Genomic DNA, 25,929 nt, shown 5'->3' with positions numbered 1-25,929 from the left:
CTCACAGAGCTATTCATACAATGGTTGACAAAAGTATTTTACTGCAAAACACGAGTCTTAACTGTATGACAAATATACACTGTAAATTTCAGATTTTTGTATTCAACCTTTATCAAGGTACGTTAGCGGCATCATTCAGTTCTAGACAAAACAGGCAAGCTTCTAGCTTTAGAGACCCCATAAACCAGTATTCAGAGTTTTTCTCTTTTGTGCTTTGACTAATTTCCAAATTAAACAGGGTGTTAGGCAGGATTCAATGTTGGGACATTCTGCTATCTTAGCCAAAGATAATAGCTATTCAATTTTTTATTTCATTTAACCTTTATTTAACCAGGCTGATCAAATTCTTATTTACAATGACGGCCTGGCGAGAGGACAAAAGGGCCTCCTGAAGGGTAACTGGGAAAGGGGAATTTCTTTTTAATAAAATAGAAAACAGACAGACGATACACTACATACATCACAGAGGTAATGGAAATAACTAATTCAATAATTAAATGTAATAATTAATAATGAAATATATATTATTCTCACCGTATATATATATATATCCACACCCATCTGTACTTACCTGCACATAATCCTTTTGCATATCTGTAGATACTATATCTATATCTGTACATATCCTGCGCTTACTAGTTACACTGCTGGCCAGTATGACTACTACCATACTTTATACCTGTATCACTGTACATTATTATACTACAACTCTGTACTGTACATACAGAGTTGTACAGTACACTATTACTCAGTAGACCAATTTTTTTTATATTTTATACCCAGTTTAATCACCTGTACATTGTATTTTGCTGTTGCACTTTACTGTTCCATTTGCACTCTGGTTGGATGCCAAACTTATTTTCGTTGTACAGCTGTAATTGTGCTGTATGATGACAATACATTGAAAATCTAATCTAATCGTATTCTACTTTCCAGTTCATATGTACAGTGGTGGCCATCCTGCTTCACTACAGCTATATGTGTACGTTTGCCTGGATGTTCGTGGAAGGCCTTCACATCTACCGCATGCTGACGGAGATACGCAACATCAACCACGGACACATGAGGTTCTACTACGCCATCGGCTGGGGCATCCCTGCCATCATCACCGGTGAGCTGAGCACACACACAACCGTACACACACCATGGGGCTAATTCAATTTGTATCAACTTTTAATGGTAAATGGCTGCATTTATATAGCGCTTTTATCCAAAGTGCTTTACAATTTGTTTCTCACATTTTAACCCATTCAATCACACATTCACACTGACGGTAGGTTGCCAACCTGCTCATCGGGAGCAATTAGGGGTTAAGTGTCTTGCTCAAGGACATTTCGACACGCTGCCCGGGGAGGAGCAGGAATCGAACCGGGAACCAGCAGTGTTGCCAGGCGACTACTCTACCTCCCGAGCCACTGTCGCCCCTAATGATTTACAAATACAAAAATAATACTGGAGAGACCGTATAGACTATAGTGGACAAAGATGACAATGAGTACATGCTTTCCGACACGTTATCCGCATGCTCTCGCACAGGCCATTGCATCTGCTTACACGCTCACATACCTGCTCACACACACACAGGTCACATGCATGGTCCGTTCATAGAACAAAGGACATGTCTATTGTTTTCTGCGTTATTTCCATTTTGTCCACACGTCCATTGTCAGTGTTTCCTGTGACGGACAGGGTATGCGTGTCACCGCGTGGGTTGCTCCTCCCCTACTGATTGATTGATTGATTGATTGATTGATTGATTGATTGATTGATTGAAAACCTTTATTTATCCCTGACGGGAGATTCAGGTGTCCATCACAGCATTAACAGCCATTTAAAACAATTAATACAATACATACAATTAATTAATACGTGTTAAAAACAAAGACGGACATAACAAGTAAAAAAAAAAAAAAAAAAAAAAAAAAACGAAATAGAGCTAAAAGAAAAAGCGGTGAAGGGAAAAATATTCTATTCAGGTTGTTATTACAGACCACAAATCAGATCCTCCTGTCCACGGCAGTTAGCCCGTCCTGGCCCTGCCTGGTTGTGGAGCCTGATTGCCACCGGCACAAAGGACTGCCCTTCTACTGTAGACACTCCATAGATTGGGGGGGGAATGGGTGGGATCCTCTTTTTTTGGGCGTATCTGTCATGTTGACAGTAGATAGACTCTTTCCGTTGGCGAAGTTCCTGTTCAGGCGATAAGCACCTTTGAGTGACGTGTATTTATCCACTTCAAAGACCTTGGGAAGGACATTAAATCACACCAGAGGGCCTCTAATCACTATTTCACCTCACAGCCATTATGTGTCTAAAGTAGCTCTGTCCTTTCTTTATTGACCCCCCCCCCCCCCCCCCCCAGACACATTTTGGAGTTTATACAATCTGTGAGAGAGAGAGAGAAAGAGAGAGAGAGAGAGAGAGAGAGAGAGAGAGGAAAAAGAGAGAGAGAGAGGGCGGGCGGGGGGGGGGGGGGGGGGGGGGGGTGAGTACTCAGCCCTTGTGTGGGTGAATGTAACAAGTTCCTAATGTTTTCTTTCCCCTATTATTTCATGCACACTTTATTCATTTAATGTATTGTTTTAAATTAAATAAGAGAGAGAGAGGGAGAGAGAGAGAGAGAGAGAGAGAGAGAGATTACTTACAGCTTTATAATAATACATTATAATTTCTCTACTCCTAATATCAACCCAGGTATGTTCTGTTGAATACCAAGTATCATCTGTGTTTCAGAAAAAGGTTAATACATTGGAATAAGGCTATTGTAAAGTGTTAGCAATTGTATTTGAATACTTATTATGAAAGACATTGCTTTAGTAAATAATATATAACCCCATGAAAACTGCACTTTGATGAAAAACATCACAAATCATTACAAAAATACAAACATCAAAACAGATTCACAGAAAGAAGAACCATTGCGACTTCCAATTGAAGTAACTCGTTCTTATTTTGAGATCATAACATAGTATTCCAAGAACACTGATCCTAAACTGGACATAATTTACGACTAATCCTCTATTTTAACGCGCTTCCCCTCTTTGGCTATGAACCACACAAAACATATAAAGCCACAGATCTGATCATGGAATATTTAGAGTTAAAAAGTGTCATGAACTAAGTATTTTGCATCTCTCTCTCTCTCTCTTTTTCTCTCTCTCTCCCCCTCTTTCTCTCTCTCTCTCTCTCTCTCTCTCTCTCTCTCTCTCTCTCTCTCTCTCTCTCTCTCTCTCTCTCTCTCTCTCTAGGCCTAGCAGTTGGCTTGGACCCACAGGGTTACGGGAACCCAGACTTCTGTTGGCTCTCAGTCCACGACACTCTGATTTGGAGCATCGCAGGACCCATAGCCATAGTAGTGATGGTATGTGTGTCCATTTATACAATAATCCATGACCGCATTCACTTTAAAGCCCTAATCCAGTTTCTTATATAAATGTTTTATATATACTGTATATATATTATATTTTTTACTTTACAAATTTAGACATTAGACCTTAAAACGATTTCCTTTAACTTTCAGGTCAACATTGCTATATTCTTCTTGGCTGCAAAAGCCTCGTGTGGACAGAGACATTGGACATTTGAGAAGTCTGGAGCCATGTAAGTTGATTGATGATAACGTCGATTCCATTTCTATCTCAACTCCATTACAGTTAGGGAACGTTTGATTTCCATTTTTTTAAAGCCATGTTGTATTATCAATAGTTTGTCACACTTGATAACTATACTTTTATTCCATCTCCTCTTCTTTCCTGTCCTGTCCTCTCTCCTTTCCTTCTTCCCATTGCCCCCTCTCCTCTCCTTTAATCTCCCCTCTCCTCCTCTCCCCCTTCTCTCATCTCTGCTGTCCTCTTCTTTCCTCCTCTTTACCCTGGTCCCCCTCTCTTCTCCCCTTCTCATTTCTCCCCTCACCTCGTGTTCTCTCACCTTCTCTCCTCTCTATTCTCCTCCATCCCCTTGTCCCCTCCTCCTCTCCTGTCCTCTCCTCTCCTCTCTTAACCTACTGTCCTCCCTCCCCTTGTCTTCTCCTCCTCTCCTCTCCTGTCCTCTCCTCCCCTCCTCTCCTCCTCTCCTCTCCTATCATCTCCCCTCCTCCTCTCCTCTCCTCCCCTCCTCCTCTCATCCTCTCCTCTCCCCCCTTCCTCTCCTCCTCTCCTCTCATATCCTCTCCCCTCCCCCTGTCCTTCCTCCCCTTGTCTTCTCCTCCTCTCCTGTCCTCTCCTGTCCTCTCCTCCCCTCCTCCTCTCCTCCCCTCCTCCTATCATCTCCCCTCCTCCTCTCCTGTCCTCTCCTGTCCTCTCCTCCCCTCCTCCTCTCCTCCCCTCCTCTCCTATCATCTCCCCTCCTCCTCTCCTCCCTCTCTCCTCCCTCTCCTCTCCTCCCCTCCTCCTCTCATCTCCCCCTTCCTCTCCTCCTCTCCTATCTTCTCCCCTCCTCCTCTCCTCTCCTATCCTCTCCCCTCCTCCTCCCTCTCCTCCTCCTCTCCTCCTCTCCTCTCCTCTCCTCTCCCCTCCTCTCCTCCCCTCCTCCTCTCCTATCCTCTCCTCCTCTCCTCCGCTCCCCTCCCCTCCTCCTCCTCTCCTCTCCTCCTCTCCTCTCCTCCCCTCCTCTCCTCCGCTCCTCTCCCCTCCTCCTCCCTCTCCTCTCCTCCTCTCCTATCCCCTCCTCTCCTCCTCTCCTATCCCCTCCTCTCCTCCCCTCCTCTCCTATCCCCTCCTCCTCCTCTCCTCCTCTCCTCCTCTCCTCTCCTCCTCTCCTCTCCCCTCCTCCTCTCCTCCCCTCCTCTCCTATCCCCTCCTCCTCCCCTCCCCTCCTCCTCCTCCTCCTCCCTCTCCTCCTCCTCTCCTCCTCTCCTCTCCTCCTCTCCTATCCCCTCCTCTCCTCTCCTCTCCCCTCCTCCTCCTCCTCTCCTCCCCTCCCCTCCTCCTCCTCCTCTCCTCTCCTCCTCTCCTCCTCTCCTCCTCTCCTCCACTCCCCTCCTCCTCCTCCTCTCCCCTCCTCCCCTCCTCCTCTCCTCCGCTCCCCTCTCCTCTCCTCTCCTCCCCTCCTCCTCTCCTCCGCTCCCCTCCCTTCCTCCTCCTCTCCTCTCCTCCTCCCCTCCTCCTCCTCCTCTCCTCTCCTCCTCCTCTCCTCTCCTCCCCTCCTCCTCCTCCTCTCCTCTCCTCCTCTCCTCTCCTCCTCCCCTCCTCCAGCTCTGCTCTGCGGGTGGCCTTCCTCCTCCTGCTTGTCTTGAGCGCCACCTGGCTGTTGGGCCTCATGGCCGTCAACAGTGATGTCATCTCATTCCACTACCTCTTCGCCGTTTTTAGTTGCCTTCAGGTACACAAGAAACTCAATATATACAAAAAGAATATATATATATATATATATATATATGGTAGAAAATTAGGAATAACATTACAACAAAAGGGTAGATTTGATTTGTATAGCGCTTTTCTAGATTAAAATCACAAAGTGCTTTACAGGAAGTAAAACCTTCTGATAACATACTACCTCCTTGTTTCCTTCCCTAACTCCTTCCCTCCCTCCCTCCAGGGTGTGTGTATTTTCTTCTTTCACTGCATCTTCAACAAGGAGGTGAGGAGCAACTTGAAGAACGTCTTCACGGGGAAGAAGGTCATCGTGGAGGAATCCACCGCCACCCGCACGACCATGCTAACGGTAAGCAGTGCGACTAAATTACAACTGTCGGCAATATTGACATCATTGAAAGGTCCCCTGTTTTGCTATTCCTTTCACTATTTGGCCAATTTTACACAATTCCTGTGAGTCTATGGAACACATCTGTAGGTTTTTTTTCTAAAAAAAAAAGTAATTGTTTTGTATTTCACACATCGCATAGAGTGGCACATTTACATTGATGTGGAAACTGAAGATGCTGATTAATGTGCACTGTCCCTGGGTAAAAAATTATAATAGAAACATGCAGGACCTCAAATAAAGTGCAAGACATACAGTTAGACCAACATAAACAACATATCTATATATATATATTCATAGTCAATATGAATTAAATATAAGTTACAACTGTCGGCAGTATTGAATGACATGTAATAAAAGCTGTGTTTTTGTAGTATAGCTATAATGGTATTACTGAGCCACCTTGAGATATTACAAAACACTTTTGTAATACTTTTTTTCCTTCATCGTCCTCCTGGTCTTCCTCTCACCAGCGCTCGCTGAACGGTAAGCACACGTTCACAGAGGACGACGGGCTGTACCGCACCACCATAGGAGAGTCCACCGCCTCCCTGAACAGCACCGTGAGGTCAGGCAGGAGCCACAGCAGCAGCCAAGCCAGGTAACTGGTGTTTTACCTGTTTTCACTGTGAGTTATACTCACATTAGCTATAGGATGCTACCCCACCTCTTCAACTTGGCCTTTAACCCCTAATTTCTCACTTTGTATGTTGTGTCTGTCCACTATGTTTGTTACTTTTGTTATTTTTTTCTCCTATGTAAAGCGACCGTGGGTCTTCTGAAAGGCGCTATATAAAACTAAGTTATTATTATTATTATTATTAAAGCAGGGCTGGCTAAGGTAGGGCCCAGTATTCTCCATAGGGTTCCAGAGAATTATTTGATATTCTGTTTTATCAATTTTGAGGCAATTTAAAGAGTTGAGGGGCTATTTTGAAACTAACTTTGAAAGTTGATAGTACATTTTATTCTTTTTACGACATCCTCTCATGGCATGTAATCTTTCATTTCATGGGGGGAAAAAAGTATTACTTCATAGTTCGTACGGTATGCGATCCCTGCTTGTTGTTTGCGTTGCTTAGGTTACACTTGTTTATGAGACACACAGGAACCAACACATAAACAGCATGCGGTTTCCTTTTCGAGCCAACGAGTCCGGATCTGAGAGATACTGTATACATTCGATCATAAAATAAATCAGATTTCTGTTTTGTTTTTCTTTGATTACACCTGGTTGTCAGGCTGGTTATAGAAAGACCTCGACTCGCAGTAATGTTCTGGATTGATTTGGTGTCACTGATATTTTACAACGGATGTTAACCCCTTGTGTTCTCTTAGTCAACGTAATGGAGTAATCCATGGTTGTCTACAAAGGGAGGACTCTGGACAGAAGCGCACCACCTCCTCCTGCTCGGCGAAGAAGAGTTACCAGGGAGACGGCGACTCCTCCATCTTCCACCGCAAGCGCTCGAAACGAGACGGTGAGCAACAAGGCTTTTATTTTTTTTCCTCCATTGTTTCCTCCTCCTATTTTTTTTTACCAAAATGTCAGATGGAATCCTATTATTCCAAAGTCACAAAGTTATTAAATTACCGTAACTATCCTTCAAGTCTCCATCCATACATCCTGTGTGTCGTTGGTGAATAGACCTGTTCGCTGTATACGTCACTAACGTCAGACTCAACAATATATTTGCATTTGCGATCTAAACAACCAATCCATCGCAAAACTAGATATGTAAAAGGTGAAAGACTCACACTCACAGCCGTGCTGATTTAGCTAAATGACATCCAGCCGTTTGTCGTTTTAGTTTGAAACAACTTTCAGGGGGAGTGCCATGGTTTCTCCATAGAGCCCCGTCGTATTCTTCTAGCGCAGCAGCTCGGGAAAGGTCCGGGGCAACTTAAGTTACGTGACTGAGTCAGTATCGCTGATTGGCTCGAACGCGATATGTTTGTATACAGCGAACAGGTCTATACTGTCTGTCAAACCGCAGAAGCGGTTCACTCTGAAAGCCCCTCATCGGTGGTGGGCTCTTCGGGGTCCAGCGGGCAGACAGACAGGAGTTTGACGGGCCGGGCCTTTTGTGTCTCGGTTCTGACAGAGTCGGACTCGGACAGCGAGCTGTCGCTGGACGAGAACAGCAGCTCCTACGCGTCCTCTCACTCCTCCGACAGCGAGGACGACCGGCGGAGACGGAAACACCGCTGGAACAACGAGAGGCAGCCGCAGCACAGCACGCCCATAGGTACTGTAGACACGTCCTCTCTGAGACACGAGACACATCATGACACCATCACATTAGATGTATTGTCATTATACAGCACAAGTACAGTACAACGAAAAGAAGTTTGGCATCCAAGTACAAATGTAACAAGTGCAACAGAATATACAAAGTAGTACTACGGAGTGTAGTGCTAATCAGATGTACATACAGCGTTGTAGTATAATATGTACAGTCATACAGGTGTAAAGACAGTATGGTAGTAAGTCATACTGGCCAGCAGCGTAACTAGTAAGAGTGGGATATGTACAGATATAAATATAGTATCTACAGATATGTAAAATGACTATGTGCAGGTTAGTACAGACAGGTGTGGATAGGTATCCAGTGAGAATACATATTAGTGTTAGTGTTAGTTATATTAGTGTTGTCACGTGTTGTCACGATACTGGAATTTCGAACTTCGATACGATACCTTGAAAAGTATCGATATTCGATACCATTTTCGATACCACAGGGAAAAAGGTTCAATCTTGAAAAATGTAAATAAAAAATAAAAATAAAAATCTTTTTTTAATAAATTATGCTTTTGTTGCTGGTTGATTCTCCTCAGCTTCTCTCTGGTACTATAAGAGAAGATAAATATAACACTTTTAAAACCCTTAATTTGTTTATCTTTAGATCACACATTTACAAATAACTGTTCATCTCACTTCAATCATTTGTATTGCAGAACATGGTATTTTCTCAAGCAGACAGATGTAAACACTGTAATCTGTGTTGCATGTACCTGACAAACTGAACTGTTTGTATTACAGTCATATTCCGACTTAACTGAATGCACATGTGTGTGTGGACTACTGTACTATTACAGGTATTGAAATGAACAATGCAACTTCCTTATACAAAAAAAATATATATGTTAAAAAAAATTATGAATAATTAAATATCGATATTTCTGGAAATGAGTATTGAAACCGTTTTAAATATTCAGAATCGATATGTATTGATTTTTCGATATTTTTAAATATATATATATAGATATATGGTATATATACAGCATTATTGTACATGCTATCATACAGAGCTATGGGTTATATGTAGGTGTACAAGTAGGTAAGTACATTTCTCATAATGTTGGCGTGTTCCTTTAAGGTCTGGAAAAAGCATGGCATTTTTTTAAATGACCGTCAACTTGCACCGGCATCGCTGCAACGCATTATTGTCATTAACGCCACGATCCGCTCTCCTGCATTAGTGGACACCGTGGCCAATCAGGTGAGGCCTTACTGGCCGGTGGATCCCCCGACGGCCAGTGAGAACGAGGAGCCCGGCGGGGGGGGGGAGACGCTGCTGCTGCGCGTGGAGACCAAGGTCAACGTGGAGCTCCACCAGGAGAACAAGCTCAACGGAGAGATGGCCCCGTCCGAGAGCGAGGGAGGGAAGGACGGAGCCCCTCCCAGCTCCCCGGACAGCAACCAGCCGCCGGAGAGGAGACGAGGTGAGGGAGGGAGGGAGGACCGAGAGAAGGAGATGGGTCACATGGTCGATTATTTACCCTGCTCAAGGATTAAACGTGATCAAATCAACACGATCAGTGTGCAAATCAGTAGTGTGTGCAAATCAGTAGTGTGTGCGCACGGTGGCGGAACGGTGGTGTAGTGGTTAACACTGTCGCCTCACAGCTAGAGGGTCCAGGGTTCCATTCCCGCTTGAGAACCAGGTCGCCGCGTTGTTGCCAGGTACTCAGGTGGGGTATCTCCCGGGCCTGTCTCCCCTTGAGCAAGACACTTAACCCCCTGATAGCTCCTGATGAGCAGGTCGGCACCTCGCACGGTCGGACTCCACCGTCGGTGTGTGAATGTGTGAGTGAATGGGTCAAATGTGAGGAACAAAAATTGTAAAGCGATTTGGATAAAAACTGCTATATAGGGCGGTCAGGTGGCGTAACGGAGATTGCGTTCGTCACCAAACCCCGGAGCGGCTAGATTCGCCTGTTCGAATCCAGCTCACAGCTCCGGGGTTGTCACCAGCTTGGCTGGCCGTTCACACCAATACAATTGGCAGTATTAGAGGGTGGGAGAAGCTGGCGGGGTGGGTCCGGGTCGTTGTAAACAGCGACTCCTACAGTTCGGTCGGGGCGCCTGCTAAGCACGGATAGGACCTGAGTGGGATAGTGTGATCCTTCCACACGCTACGCCCTCTCAGGGAGGATCCGCGCTGCCAGGTGAAAAGAAGCGGTTGATTGGCTAGACGTGTGTCGGAGGAAGCGCGTGATAGCCTCCACTCTCCCAGACCGACTGTGGGGGGTAAGTGCGCAGCGACCAGGAAGGGGATTGGGAATTGGCATAACGACTAACATTGGGATGGGAGAAAATCGGAGGAAAAAGGAGGAAAATGGAGGGGGAAAAAAGATCAATATATAAAAAAAAAAGAAAAAAATGCTATATAAACGCAGTCCATTTACAAAAAAGCACAACGTCACTGCATCTCCGAACGTCCTCGACACGTATGATATATACCGTGTGTATCTGTGTGTCTCTTTCTCAGGGATTCTCAAGAACAAGATCACCTGCCCTCCTCCCCTGACGGACAAGAACATGAAGAACCGCCTCCGGGAGAAACTGGGGGGCGACTACAACTCCCCTACCATCTCCCCCCGGACCCCCCCGCACCCCCCCTCTCCGACCGGTAGAGGCCTGCGTCCGGTCGCCGGGGGAAACGGGGTACTTATCAAACTCCCGCCTCGTCCCCCCCTCGCACCCCTGTCGCCGCGGGAACAGCGTAACGGAGTCACCCTGGTGTCCACGACACTGACGACGACGATGGCGACCGTTGTCAACGGGAACGAGGAAGGCCACGATTCGGATTCAGAGTGAGTGGGTTAGATTCAGGATTCAGAGTGAGTGTGTTAGATTCAGAGTGAGTGGGTTAGATTCACAGTGAGTGGGTTAGATTCAGAGTGAGTGTGTTAGATTCAGAGTGAGTGGGTTAGATTCAGAGTGAGTGGGTTAGATTCAGAGTGAGTGGGTTAGATTCAGAGTGAGTGGGTTAGATTCAGAGTGAGTGGGTTAGATTCAGAGTGAGTGTGTTAGATTCAGAGTGAGTGGGTTAGATTCAGAGTGAGTGGGTTAGATTCAGAGTGAGTGGGTTAGATTCACAGTGAGTGGGTTAGATTCACAGTGAGTGGGTTAGATTCAGAGTGAGTGTGTTAGATTCAGAGTGAGTGGGTTAGATTCACAGTGAGTGGGTTAGATTCAGAGTGAGTGGGTTAGATTCAGAGTGAGTGGGTTAGATTCAGAGTGAGTGGGTTAGATTCAGAGTGAGTGTGTTAGATTCAGAGTGAGTGGGTTAGATTCACAGTGAGTGGGTTAGATTCAGAGTGAGTGGGTTAGATTCACAGTGAGTGGGTTAGATTCAGAGTGAGTGGTGTAACTGAGGGGTACAATTCCCTGACTGTATTACTAGATATGATACTTACTACCACTACCTTTGTACTTAATATTCGGCCACCCAGTACACGGCATAAATATATTATCATGAACACTCTCACGTAGATGAAACGGATCCAACACAAATGTACGAATTAGAAGCAGGTCTTTATTTCCTACACAGCGATGGTGTGTAGAATAAGCACTTAATCATTTAATTACATTTATGAATTGAAATAGTATGCACTTTTATGGCAAGGAGTATTCGTCGGTATATCAATAGATAATGTCCAATCTCTGAAGGCGCAGGTGGTAAATATACGACCTGGAATAGTTAAGGAATAACAGCAATGATACTTTAATGATTATAGGCTGGATACACTAGAGGGGGTTAATCCGGTCGCTTGTAAGCCGACAGGAGTAGGAGGGGGGGGGGGTAGAATCCAGCTGCCTCGTCCGGCCAAGGGTATCCCAGGAGAACCCACTGTAGTGCCGTTCAATGCGCCGGCGATCCTTGGACCACAGATGAAAGCAGGTGGACTCTTTGTGGGCCGGCTCTCTCCGGTCCACGGGGGAGAGATGTGGAGAGACCTCGTCTTGCAGAGCGTCTCCTCACCTTGCGTCCTCTCCAGGGGGGGGGGTTCCAACACACGGTAGTGTCGGGGGTCTTTATCCATAGAATAATCAAAGTATCCAAAGCATAATCCGTGCCTGGGAAGGCGGGCTGTCGTCGGTAGAATAATCCGGTATACAGGTCCACTCGCTCGTCGGCTCTGGGGCTCCTCGGGTGCAGCTTCACATAGGGTCAACCACCCTGGGTAAGCAGCCAGTTCTCTGCCCGAAACGATGGGGTACTGACTACGGTAGTATTCTCACCGCACGAAGCACTATATATTAACAGACTATTATTAGCTTAATAGACTACGTCCAACTCGACGATATAGTGCCAAATATGACTATTCAAATATTAATATACACGATGTCTCAATACCGATGGTAGGCCGAACTTGGCCTTACTCCCACACGTGGCATCGCGGGGAGGCTTTACGTCTGTGACTCTATTGGAGGGTAAGAAACTGGACTGAAAAGAAAGTCCTACTTTAGTAGCGCAGTATATATACGCACTATGAACAAATAGTCCCATTAGTGGTGCGGTAGCCAAATTCCTACGCGGAACTAGGACTTGTTCGTACATGTCGAGCGGTACGTTTGAACTGGGTCTGAGGGGTATGGCAGCCTGGCACCAAGGTCTCGACCAATAGTAGAATGGAGACTATTATGGGATGTTCAGTAGGCTAGAATGGATATTCAATGCATATTGTACAAGGAATATACAAGGGATATCAGGGAATATTAGAGAATATACAAATACAATTAAATATATATATATAAATAAATATATATATTCGGTTTAATCTGGCCCTTCACAACAGCCACCCCCTGAATAGGTCCCAGACCTAATCAGTTAAACGGAGACAGATTAATCGCGTTGTCTATTTACACATAAGGGTTTGCTGTAGGGGTCAGTCAACTTCACAAAGTCATAGGGTTGTAGGGTCATGGTCATCATCGATTGTGTCTGGGAGTCGAGGCAGTTCTATGAGCCTTGCCACGGGACGGGTGTAAGTGCGACCCTGGACGAGCACTTCAGCTGCTCGGACCTTGCCGTCGGCACCGGTGATCACTTTGCTTACGCGGCCGGCCGGCCACATAGCTCTGGGCAGTGATTGATCAATAATCATGACGACTGTTCCTTCTGTCAAATTGTCTCTCTCCTTTACCCACTTCTGGCGGGTCTGTAGAGACGGTAGGTAGTGTTTAATGTCATCCGGTAGATTGGGGGCTCTGCGTAGGCGACCACCCACTCTGATGAGGGTATGAGCGTCGCTCTCGGGGGCCAGATGAATTAATCTGCTGTCGGATGGGACGGGCTTTCCTCCCTGTAGACAGGCCAATTCATCGGGGAACGAGTCTCTCTGGACTCGCTGCAGTAGAAGCAATTCTGCTTCCTCGTAGTTAGCCGCTGACATATCAGCGGGGGACTTGCACTCCGGGTGGTACCGCAGGAATGTTCTTTGTTGTGCACTCTCTATGGACGTGCAATCGTTTATGTTAGGGTCGGTGGAGGCTACGGTGCTCAATCCACAGAACACAGACTTCTTAATTTCCACCTCCTCTGGACTTGCTTCCCTCGGGATAGGCATGGGCCACTGTCCTTCCGGGAGTCTTAGGAATGCGGGGCCGTCACTGTAGACATTGCGACGGGTGAGGTCATCCAGGGGCATCCCCCGGGTGATGACGTCAGCTGGGTTCTGTTTTGTATCAACGTAGCGCCACTCTGTTTCTCCGGTTAACTCTTCGGTTAAGTCTTGAATCTCGGTGACTCTGACTCCCACGAAGACTTTGTACTTGCATGAGTCCGATTTGATCCAGGCGAGTACCGTCGTGGAATCTGACCACAGGATTGTTCTAGACACCGGTATGGTGAGCTCACGTTGGATGAGCGTGGCTAGGTGCGCTCCGGCTAGGGCTGCGCAGAGCTCTAGACGTGGGATAGATTGTTGCTTGCGTGGGGCTATTCTCGAGCGGGCGAGGACAAATGCTGTGTAGATCTCTCCCCCCTGGTCTTGGGCCCGCAAGTAGGCTACTGATCCGTATGCGACCTCTGAGGCGTCACTGAAGACGTGTAAGTCCATTTTACATGTCTCTGGCCTCACCGTGGGTGGGAAGTAGCTTTGGCGCATATTAACGCCTGGGAGTGAGTGGAGCTCCATCTCCCACTCTCTCCAGGTGGATGCAAGGTGTGCGGGAATGGGGTCGTCCCAGCCCTGGTCCTTGTCCCACAATGCTCGTACAATCATTTTTGCCCTGGTGGTGTACGGTAGAATACATCCTAGCGGGTCATATTGTCGGGCGAGTGTTGTGTACACACTCCGTCTGGTGGTCGGCGCCGCCGCCGGCCTTCCCTGCTCCGTAGTCAGGGGCTTGTGTCTGTAGTGAAGCGAATCTGTTTTGAATCGCCACACCAATCCCAGGGTCATCTCCTGGGCTTCTCCCGGGATTGTAGCCATCCAGGTCTCGCTGCTGGCTGCCTTGTCCTCGGAGGAGAGGCTGCGCAGTACTTGCGGATCGCTGCTGGCCCACTGCCTGAGATCAAAGCCGCCTTTGATCAATGAGGCGCGGAGTTTAATCAGGAGAGCCTCGGCTTCTTCCTGGGTTGAAAGGCTTTGTAGACAGTTGTCTACGTAGAAGCTGTTCTTTACGCTGCGTCGGACCTCTTCGTCCGCTGCTGGGTCCTCTGCTACATGTTTCTGTAGTGCAAATGTCGCACAGCAGGGGCTGCACGTCGTTCCGAAGGGGAGGACTTCCCATTGGTAGATGGCTGGGTGCTCATCTCCTGGCTTCTCTCTCCATAGGAACCGTAACAGGGGCTTGTCCGCCTCTACTAATCTCACCTGCAGGAACATTCCTTTAATGTCCCCGCTGATGGCCACCTTTTCCTGGCGGAAGCGGAGTAGAACGCCGAGTAAGGAGGGGCCGAGTGTGGGACCGGGCAGTAACTCTTTATTCAGATTTTGGGATCCGATCTGGTAGCTGCAGTTAAATACTATGCGGTCTTTACCGTTGTGATGGACCTTGTGGTGGGGCACGTACCACGATTCAGTGGTCTGGTCAGCCTCTTTAATGTCCATCTTTGTGACGTGTCCCGCTGTGATGAGCTTCTCAATCTCAGCGCGGTATACACTCTCTTGGGCGGGGTTCTTGGCTAAGCGCCGCTCCGTGTTCAGCAGGTACCGTTCTATGGCGTCTGTCTTGGCGTGGAAAGTAGGCATTCCTTCTCGCCGCAGGAGTGCCGTGGCGTATCTCAACACGCCGTTGACCGGGACTCTCTTGGTCCCTGTCTCTAGGAGGTGAATGGCGTAAATGTCATCTTTAGAGCGAATGTCTTTCTTTCCATTCTTAAAGGGCATTTGTTCCAAGCTCCATAGCCGCTCTACGTGTTGCAGGAGTGCGGTTTCTCCCTCTGTGACTCGGGAGTGGAGACATCTAGTGGCTGTACTTCGGTTGAGAGATTTGGCGAGCGGGCCTTGGAGAGTCCATCCCAAACGGGTCTCGACTGCTGCAGGACAGCCTCGGGGTCCGGTATGAACCCAGTCTATCGGGACAATGAGGTCTGCATGGTCGGAGCCTATCAACAGGGTCGGCATAGCATTGTCTATGAGCGGGATCGGTAACTTGCGCAGATGTGCATATTTCTCCATCAGCTTGGCGACGGGGTATGTGTACCGCGACAGTCCTATTTCTTGGCTGGTGAAAGCGTCTGCAATCTGGTACCGTCGCTCAGGCTGGCCGCTTGCTGCGATAGAGAATGAGACATTCTCGCCCTTTATCGTCTTCAAATCTCGTCTTATTGTCCGAATTGTCATTTGGGTTTCGCTTCCCCGCAGCCCTAGCTGGGCCGCAGCGGAGGCGAGCAGCAGGGTCTTCTCTGACCCGTCATCGAGGACGGCGTAAGTGTCCAGGACTTTATTCTGGTAGCTTAGTGTCACACGCACTACTTTTAGGAGTACTCGGGCTCCACTGCTGCTGGCGGGATCGATGTACATGACGCTCGCTTTGCGGCTGGATGGTGCAGGTGAAGGGCGCCGTCTGTTACTGTCGTGAAGTATGTCCAGATGGGCTCCATCGCACTTGGTGCACCTTTTCTTTAAGCGGCATTTGGCTGCCATGTGTGAGCGCGCACAGCGAAAACAGCGCTTGTTGGACTTTATCCATTGACCTGCTTCCTCCGCGTTCAGCTTGGGGAAGGAGTCACATTGCGCTAGCCAGTGTTCTTTCTCACAGTAGGGGCACACTATCTTCCACTTCTCCGTTCTGGAGGGGGTACTGTGGCTCCTGCTGCTCGGTACTGACTCCGATTGGTGCATCACAGTCACCGATCTTCTTCCATCATTTAGTCGTCTGGTTCCTTCTCTGGAGCCAGGGGTGCTCCGTCCGAATGTATCTAGCCGTAGGCTGCTGACTTCTCTCGCCAGGAAGTCTGCTAGATCGAGGAGGTTCGGTTCGGGGCCATTCGGGTCTCTGTGGTCCCTCTGCCGCCTAAAGCGCTCCTGACGAGCGGGCGGCAGCTTCTCCAGGATCCTTTCCACATTTGAGTTGGCGTAAAGTTCATACTTCCCCTTCTCTCTTTGCGCTCCCAACATCCCTACCAGGGACTGCACTCTGATGGACAGGTCGTCCAGTGCTCGATTGTCTATTGCTGGGGGTAAGCGGTCGATGTGTCGGATCTCCTGGATCACGTAATCCCATATGCGCCCATACCTCTGGTCCAATGCTACCAGCGCTGCTGTGTATGGGGTGGTGGAAGTCGCGTAGGCGAGCGCTATATTATGTGCGCGGGGCACCTTTAAGTGCTGCAGTAGGATGGCGTATTTGTGGCGTTCATCCAATACATCCACCAACATGGTCTCCAGACACATGCAGAGTTCTGTATACTGGGCCCGGTTCTCTTGGGTGAAGTCGGGTACCATAGGCGTGCCAATGTATGACGCTGACTGTGGATACATCGGCGAGCGTTGGGGGAGAGGCCTCCTAGGCGAGTCTCCTCCCGCTCCTTGGTATGGGCTGGTACCGGCAGTGTACCATGGCCCGCTTGTCCAGGTGCTGTTCCTCGGTGCGGGTCGTGCGTCGTGCTCACCCGTGTATAGAGTCGGGGGTCTGTAGCGCAGCTCCGCGGGAGTATAGCCTGGGCTGTACCGGACCTCCTGGTCCGGTAGAGTACTGTGCTGTCTTCGGGCGCGGTTCTCCTCCTCTTCCTCTTCGTCTTCAGTTAGGTCATCCAGTGCTTGTAGTCTCTGGTTTAGCCTCTCCACAGGATATGCTGCTCCTTCCCGGTTGCTAGGTCTCGCTTGGACCGGTGGGGGGAGGTGGTCTGTGGGGGGTATAGACCTCGTCTGTTGGTCAAGTTCAGGGTTGTTTACTCGGCTAGGGGATGCCGCCCTGGAGGTGTGTCTAGACGAGTTCCTGGAGCCTCTGGCGGAGGGAGAGGGTGTTGTCCGTCTGATCAGCTGTTCTATTAGTTGCGCTTGCTGTCTGTCGCGCTCTGCGTCCCGTAGAGCACCAGCAGCTGCTCGCTGGCTGTCTGCTCGGTCTCGGGCCACATTCTCTTCCATCTGAATGCGTCTTATTTCCAGGCGTATGTGCTCTTCTTCGCTCCGTTGCTGTAGCTGCAATCGATCGCGTTCACCCTGGAGTCTATCGCGTTCAGTAGAGGCTTTCAGGCTGACGAGGAATGCCTGCTGTAGGGTCCTCTCTGCCTCGCTGGGAGAAGGCGGTTGTATAGGGGAGCCTTCCCTCGGGGTACTCCTTGCGGAGCCTTGGAGCTCTATCTCCACGGTGCTCTCCCCGTCTTCTTCCGTGCCGAGTTCTCTCTCAGTAGCGTTGTATTCCTCCCGGGACTCATCGGGGACTACTTCTTCAGTACTGGCGGGGTGTGAAGTCATGTCTGGTTCCCACTGGTCCCCACCGTGAACTTGGTCAGTTACATTAGAGCCCGTAGGGGCCTCTATGGTCGGGGTAGTCTGGGCGTTGGGGTTAGACATACTTTTACTTTCTAGTTTTACCGCGTTTACTGTTAGTAGAAGACTAGGTTGTTGACTGACAGCGTAAGCCTCTAAGTACTGAGGGAGCCGTCGTTCGCGCTGCGGGCGTTGGTTAGGAGGATCGTTTCGTGGAGTGTTCATCATAGGCCATTTCAATATTAATAACACTATATTAATATTACACTAATTACCCTCCGGCTCGAAGGACCAATTGTAACTGAGGGGTACAATTCCCTGACTGTATTACTAGATATGATACTTACTACCACTACCTTTGTACTTAATATTCGGCCACCCAGTACACGGCATAAATATATTATCATGAACACTCTCACGTAGATGAAACGGATCCAACACAAATGTACGAATTAGAAGCAGGTCTTTATTTCCTACACAGCGATGGTGTGTAGAATAAGCACTTAATCACTTAATTACATTTATGAATTGAAATAGTATGCACTTTTATGGCAAGGAGTATTCGTCGGTATATCAATAGATAATGTCCAATCTCTGAAGGCGCAGGTGGTAAATATACGACCTGGAATAGTTAAGGAATAACAGCAATGATACTTTAATGATTATAGGCTGGATACACTAGAGGGGGTTAATCCGGTCGCTTGTAAGCCGACAGGAGTAGGAGGGGGGGGGGGGTAGAATCCAGCTGCCTCGTCCGGCCAAGGGTATCCCAGGAGAACCCACTGTAGTGCCGTTCAATGCGCCGGCGATCCTTGGACCACAGATGAAAGCAGGTGGACTCTTTGTGGGCCGGCTCTCTCCGGTCCACGGGGGAGAGATGTGGAGAGACCTCGTCTTGCAGAGCGTCTCCTCACCTTGCGTCCTCTCCAGGGGGGGGGGTTCCAACACACGGTAGTGTCGGGGGTCTTTATCCATAGAATAATCAAAGTATCCAAAGCATAATCCGTGCCTGGGAAGGCGGGCTGTCGTCGGTAGAATAATCCGGTATACAGGTCCACTCGCTCGTCGGCTCTGGGGCTCCTCGGGTGCAGCTTCACATAGGGTCAACCACCCTGGGTAAGCAGCCAGTTCTCTGCCCGAAACGATGGGGTACTGACTACGGTAGTATTCTCACCGCACGAAGCACTATATATTAACAGACTATTATTAGCTTAATAGACTACGTCCAACTCGACGATATAGTGCCAAATATGACTATTCAAATATTAATATACACGATGTCTCAATACCGATGGTAGGCCGAACTTGGCCTTACTCCCACACGTGGCATCGCGGGGAGGCTTTACGTCTGTGACTCTATTGGAGGGTAAGAAACTGGACTGAAAAGAAAGTCCTACTTTAGTAGCGCAGTATATATACGCACTATAAACAAATAGTCCCATTAGTGGTGCGGTAGCCAAATTCCTACGCGGAACTAGGACTTGTTCGTACATGTCGAGCGGTACGTTTGAACTGGGTCTGAGGGGTATGGCAGCCTGGCACCAAGGTCTCGACCAATAGTAGAATGGAGACTATTATGGGATGTTCAGTAGGCTAGAATGGATATTCAATGCATATTGTACAAGGAATATACAAGGGATATCAGGGAATATTAGAGAATATACAAATACAATTAAATATATATATATAAATAAATATATATATTCGGTTTAATCTGGCCCTTCACAACAAGTGGGTTAGATTCAGAGTGAGTGGGTTAGATTCACAGTGAGTGGGTTAGATTCAGAGTGAGTGGGTTAGATTCACAGTGAGTGGGTTAGATTCAGAGTGAGTGGGTTAGATTCACAGTGAGTGGGTTAGATTCAGAGTGAGTGGGTTAGATTCACAGTGAGTGGGTTAGATTCACAGTGAGTGGGTTAGATTCAGAGTGAGTGGGTTAGATTCAGAGTGAGTGGGTTAGATTCAGAGTGAGTGGGTTAGATTCAGAGTGAGTGGGTTAGATTCACAGTGAGTGGGTTAGATTCAGAGTGAGTGTGTTAGATTCAGAGTGAGTGGGTTAGATTCAGAGTGAGTGGGTTAGATTCAGAGTGAGTGGGTTAGATTCACAGTGAGTGGGTTAGATTCAGAGTGAGTGGGTTAGATTCAGAGTGAGTGGGTTAGATTCAGAGTGAGTGTGTTAGATTCAGAGTGAGTGGGTTAGATTCAGAGTGAGTGGGTTAGATTCACAGTGAGTGGGTTAGATTCAGAGTGAGTGGGTTAGATTCAGAGTGAGTGTGTTAGATTCACAGTGAGTGGGTTAGATTCAGAGTGAGTGTGTTAGATTCAGAGTGAGTGGGTTAGATTCAGAGTGAGTGTGTTAGATTCACAGTGAGTGTGTTAGATTCACAGTGAGTGGGTTAGATTCAGAGTGAGTGTGTTAGATTCACAGTGAGTGGGTTAGATTCAGAGTGAGTGGGTTAGATTCAGAGTGAGTGGGTTAGATTCAGAGTGAGTGGGTTAGATTCAGAGTGAGTGTGTTAGATTCAGAGTGAGTGGGTTAGATTCAGAGTGAGTGGGTTAGATTCAGAGTGAGTGGGTTAGATTCAGAGTGAGTGTGTTAGATTGATTGATTGAAAATTGTATATTGCAGAATGGGTACAATACAGTACAGCTCAATACACACAATTGTTAAGGGGATGCAGACCAGAGAAAGACTTTCGTCTTGTTCACATCAGGGTCCCCCATTTTCAATTCATCATTACATATGACATACATGACATACAGATAGACAGTACTGCTACATCTATACATTTATGACATACCAGATTTACAAATACAGTACTGTTTGTGATACAAAAAGAGTCTAAAAAAAGAGAGTATATACATTTGACGAAGAAACTGTACATTGGAGGAGGTGGGGTGGGGGGGGGACTGTACATTGGAGGTGGGTGGGTGGGGTGGGGGGGGGGTCTCGTGTATTATTGGGTTAGGACATTTACTGTACATTGGAGGGGGTTGGGTTAGGGGGTTGGGTTAGGTTAGGACATTTACAGGGGCCAGTTTCGAATTGCAGTCTCCCGTAGGTGCTCCTTGAGAGTGGTTTCAAAAGTGGGTAGTGATTCACATTCCTTACAGCTGTAGGTAGGGCGTTCCACATTGATGTGGCATAATTGCGAAACGTGTTTAGTCCCTTGTTTGAGCCGAATCTGGGTTTAACATGATTTGTGGAGCTCCCTCTGGTGTTGTGATCGTGGTATTCACTGACCTTTGGGAAGTATTTTGACATGTACATGGGTACCTTAGTCGTATAGTGTAGTGAGTGGGTTAGATTCAGAGTGAGTGGGTTAGATTCAGCTGTGTTGTTCCTTTCTGTACTTTCTATACTGAGGCATTGATATTATATGAGTTGCAAAAACAGTACATTTGTAAATAAAAAAAAAAATTGCTAAGAAAGGGATTAAATGGAGATGTATTTCTATCGTTGTGGAACAATGCTGATATCAATTTAAGAATGAGTCATTCGCTTTTGGTTTATAAAAGATTTATATATATATTGGTTTGTATAGCTATTTTTGAAGGTTAGAAATGTGAATTATGTTTTTGTTTTTGTTTTGGAGGCTTCAAGAATCAATAATATAGGACAGGCATATAAGCATTATGCTTCAGCCTGTACCTTTTCAGTCACTGCCAAAATCAAAGACCGTTGACTGAATAAAACTACTACTACTACTAGTTTGTAGTGCTAAGCCAGTGGTGGAAGAAGTATGGAAACCTTTTTTTTCGTTCAGTAAAATAAATACCCTGATAGAATAGTACTCTTCTTTAAGAAAATAAAAATAAAACTACACATTATGTGATGTTCTTGTTTTTCTCCGCTTGGGACCATACCTGTTAACCTGCAATGAGTCTCCTGGCCATTTTCGTTTTCGTTTTTGAGGACTGCATACTTTTTTTGCAAACCAAAACAACATACTTTATACTTATAGCACATGCATAAGCCTGGTGTCTTTTGAAAGATGACATTCTGAAGTTTCTGATTCCAGAATAAAGATTCACTTTTAGTGCGAACGTAATAGAGTAACATAGGTCTGAACTTGAGTTGTAAAAAAACGTGTTACTCAAGTTTTTCTGTAGTGGTTAGTAGTCCAGAGGTAGTATTTCCCCAGAAGGTGGTATGGCTTACAAATCCAGACGGAGCCATAGCCTGAAGCCTTATGTAGTACATATCCAAATCATAAAGATCCATTCAGAAATGAGTGATTAGGAGTGATTTTGGTAAACTGTGTACAAAGAAAAACTCAGTTTTCTCATAGACTTCAATTCATTCTGCTGTTTTGCTCTTCCTGTTTTCGTGTTTTTTCGTGTTTTTTGTTTTTTTTATTTAGATCCCCATTTGGGATATCATTGGAAAGCCACACTCATTGGCTACAACGATCCACAATCATTTTCGAGATCGGATCTAGATTGACGGAACTACTGCAGCCTGAGTCGGGAGTGGTATTTTGCGCAATACCGTGTACTTTGCACAAGCCTCAAATACGGCATGTAACTCGAGAACCGCTGAACGGATTTTGTCGCTATCGACAGGCAACAAATAAGCCTTAAATTCTCTATATATATTGTATTACAAAATATGCACACCCAAGCCACTAGGGGTCACCAAAGTGCCGGTTGCAAAAAGTCCGAAAAACGTCCCATATGTGGGACGTTGCAGCTTAAAGATGGTCCAGTTGTGCGGCACGGTGGCGTACAGGTTAGCACTGTTGCCTCACCTGGGTTCAAACAAACCCCAGCAGGGGGCCTTTCTGTGTGGAGTTAGCATGTTCTCCGGTTTCCCCCAACGCCATAAAAAGACGTGCCATGCTAGGTATATCCTGCCGTCGCCCTTGAAGAAGGTGCTGGCGTTACAACTGGAGTAGGTCCCCGGGGCGGGCGGCGCACTACCACAACTATTTCAGGCGCCCACTGCTCCACTGCTCCTGGAATAGCTAGGATGGGTAATGTTGGCTCGTGATGCATGCAGTCAGGATGCTCTCGTCGTGCCTCTGTAGAAGGCCGCCTGAGCTGAAGGAGGCGTTGTTGACTCTCTCCTCTCCACAGCAGACCCGTTGATGGGGTCCAGCCTCTCGCCCCCTCTCCTGTAGTCCACGACCAGCTCCTTGGTCTCGTCAACGTTGAGTGAGATGTGTTTTGTAATGCAAAACCTTTTTCCTCAAAGCAACTAGTAACTGCAGTGTTTAGATCAAATGTAAATGGCTGTACAGAGTTGGATATTTACTTGGAAATGTAGTGGGGTAAAAACTATAAAGTTATCGTGCAATTACCCGGAAATTGTACTCAAGTACAATATCCAAGTACAATCACTTAGTTACTTTCTACTCCTGTGCGAAGCTATTACTCTGCCGTTTCCCCATGTACTGTATTAATAAGAACAACCTTTCTGTTTTCTTTCTTCAGTGGCAGCAATGAAACCTCAATCTGACCTGGAGGGTGACTCTTCTGTAGAGAGACTGCTGTACCCTTTGCCATGTGGGTGGGGTACCTAAAGGTTTACTGGCCTCCTGGCCTCAACGATGGCTCCGTCCTGCCTGGCCTCAGGCCCCCCTTACGCCCCAGCGGAGACCAGTATTATCAAAGCTGTTGACCTGCCCCATTTAAAAAGGGAAGAAACGATGAGACTCCAACATCACGGGGGTATAACTTCACCAAACGACACCGGGGGGGGGGGCACGTGTGAAAGTAGCCCCCGTTAAGAGATCGGCCACGTCATGGCATGGCATGCCCAACAGGCGGCACTGTTGTTGCAATTGTTCACCTCAAGGGGGGGAGGGGCTAGAGAGTGAAAGTGAAAGTAAAAGATGTCCTTTAAAAACGTCCCACTGAGGAAGCCCACCAACGGAAGGGGGACAGCAGCTGACAAAGATGATTTCCCACTGAACAAAGATGTCTGCCCGGACCAGAGAACCTGTCTTCCTCCGCCCCTCTCTTCCTCCATCCCTCTCTTCCTCCGTCCCTCTCTTCATCTGCTGACTTCTTGCTCGTGTGGAAGGTGTGGTATTGCCTGTATGGAACCTGCCTGGATTTGTACCCAGATCGTCCATGCGGGGAACCAAACATCCAAACACTGGCAAAGCAGTGGACCCCCCCCCGCCCCCCCGCGCGGCCAAGGCTTCAGGCAGGACTACTCTCTGCTACATCCGCAAAAAACAGAGCAAAGGGGGAATTCACACTTTTGACACAAGGACTTGACATTTCTCATGTGCCATGACTGAAAGACCAAGTGCCCAATCAACCTGTATGTCGATGATATAACGATATATACAGACAAATGACTTTCGCCTACAGTATGTAATAAGCGTGTAGATATGCTGTATTTTGGCTGTTTGTACTTGTGTATAGGAGAGAACTAATTTTTATACTGTAAGTAGTATGGATCGCAATAATGTAAGTAGTGGACATTTTTAATAATCACGTTTGTCAGCAAGTGTCATTTCACGTTCTGATGCATCATTTGTTTTCCATGGATGTAAAGACGGGGTTTTTTTTTTTTTTTTTTTTTTTTTTTGACAGTATCCGAATCTGTCGACAGGTTAATTTATGGTTATTGATTTTACACGGTATGATCCATAGTGTGTATTATTTGCAGTTCAAGTATACTGTGCTGGTTAAGCGCGCTGAGAAGAAACATGGATTCTCACACACCATAAACCATGGATGGAGGACACTGCTCAAAACAGAGACACACGACCTTATTGGACCACGTACTGTACTTTAGCCCTATAATGTCCTCGTTGTAAAGTGAAGGGAGTTGCCACTATTATCGATTCAGATGGCAGCTGAGAACATGAGAAAAATTCTAATAAAAAATAGAATAAAAAATAAAAATGCACTGAAATCTAGGACTTAAAAGTGTTGACTTTTGAGGTCCGTCGTGATGCTGGAGTCACAGAGAAGCGGATGCAGAAATGTTCCTAATTCATCCGTTGTGTCTGTGGGTGTGAGGTTTACTAACTGCAGGAACTGTAGCTCCCATCGTGTTTTTCACCTTGTATTATTTTTTTTATTTTTTTTATCCACATAATCATACCAAGTCGCAGAGGATATTACTGTTTTGAAGAAAGCTATAGATAAGTAATGTATATACTCTATCAATACAATCTCAGAAAGGCATTGGTGAGTTTTAACATCCATCTGTGTGCCGTTAGTTCAACACTGCAAGTTTAATGAAGAACATCTATAGACTTGTTTTTTTCTTCAGTATTATTATTGCCAAGGAAAGAATACAATATTCATTCAAGGACTTTTCAGATATCAACGTTGTACCTTACACTATAAGGGACACTGGAACCACAAACTGTTACAAGTATTAATCTGAGGTCCTCCCTTTTGTACTATTTTACCATGAACAATAACGTATTTTGTAATTCAGCTTTCTGTACACGTTTCTTGAGATATCATTCTCATGCGCTCCGTTTTGTATTTCAGGGTTTACAAATGAGTTTCTTTGCTATGGAGTTTTTCCTGTGTGTTGTGTCCTAGGCACTGGATTTGTTATTGTAACATAAATGTATTTATTTTTGTGGAAAGACACTGGAAATCAGACTTTTGCAATTGTAAATAAACTACTTTTGGATTTATGTTGTAAAAAGGCTGGGTTGTCTTGTGTATACAGTATATCTCGTGTATGTGGTTGATTGTTGTGATTTATTTCTCCAAAGGATCAAAGGAGAGAAATACTGTAAATGAGACATGGTTGAAACTAACAACCGTTGAGTGAAGACATTACTCTGAATGGTTTGTGGAAACAGAAATGCCTTTGAAATGTTTTTTCTTTTAGATTGCTTACTTCAGTGATGCTCAAGCTGTTTTGTGAAGAACCCAACACAACTCAAGGAGAAGATGCAAGATAAAGACAACATCTCATCTTGACATTTTCTTTGCTCTGTATATTGAGAATGAGCCAACGCCTATTTCTGACTATTTATATACCAGTAGACTGCTGCGTTTTGGGTATATCTGTAGTGGTTAGTTGTCTGTATTGTATTCAAGATACAATTACACACTGCGTAGTAAACC

The 25,929-nt window shown here is 46.6% G+C and overlaps 1 protein-coding gene across 1 annotated transcript in view; it reads left to right on the top strand.

Annotated features, from left to right (window-relative positions):
- LOC311244845 (cadherin EGF LAG seven-pass G-type receptor 1-like) overlaps positions 1-23,433 on the top strand; it is a gene marked incomplete at its 5' end in the record, with an annotated part of 142,700 nt that extends 119,267 nt beyond the window's left edge. The window contains 11 exon segments of the mRNA XM_084334527.1: positions 937-1,111; positions 3,249-3,361; positions 3,521-3,600; positions 5,193-5,319; positions 5,536-5,661; positions 6,174-6,301; positions 7,075-7,181; positions 7,806-7,949; positions 9,184-9,426; positions 10,476-10,800; positions 23,311-23,433. Of these exon segments, the coding sequence (XP_084190653.1) occupies positions 937-1,111; positions 3,249-3,361; positions 3,521-3,600; positions 5,193-5,319; positions 5,536-5,661; positions 6,174-6,301; positions 7,075-7,181; positions 7,806-7,949; positions 9,184-9,426; positions 10,476-10,800; positions 23,311-23,335 (1,593 nt within the window). The 3' untranslated portion in view covers positions 23,336-23,433.
- Positions 23,434-25,929: the final 2,496 nt, after the last annotated feature.

This window comes from Notolepis coatsorum, assembly GCF_963971535.1.
Source record: "Notolepis coatsorum genome assembly, chromosome: 18".
Taxonomy (NCBI): domain Eukaryota; kingdom Metazoa; phylum Chordata; class Actinopteri; order Aulopiformes; family Paralepididae; genus Notolepis; species Notolepis coatsorum.
This window is presented reverse-complemented; position numbering and strand designations above follow the sequence as displayed.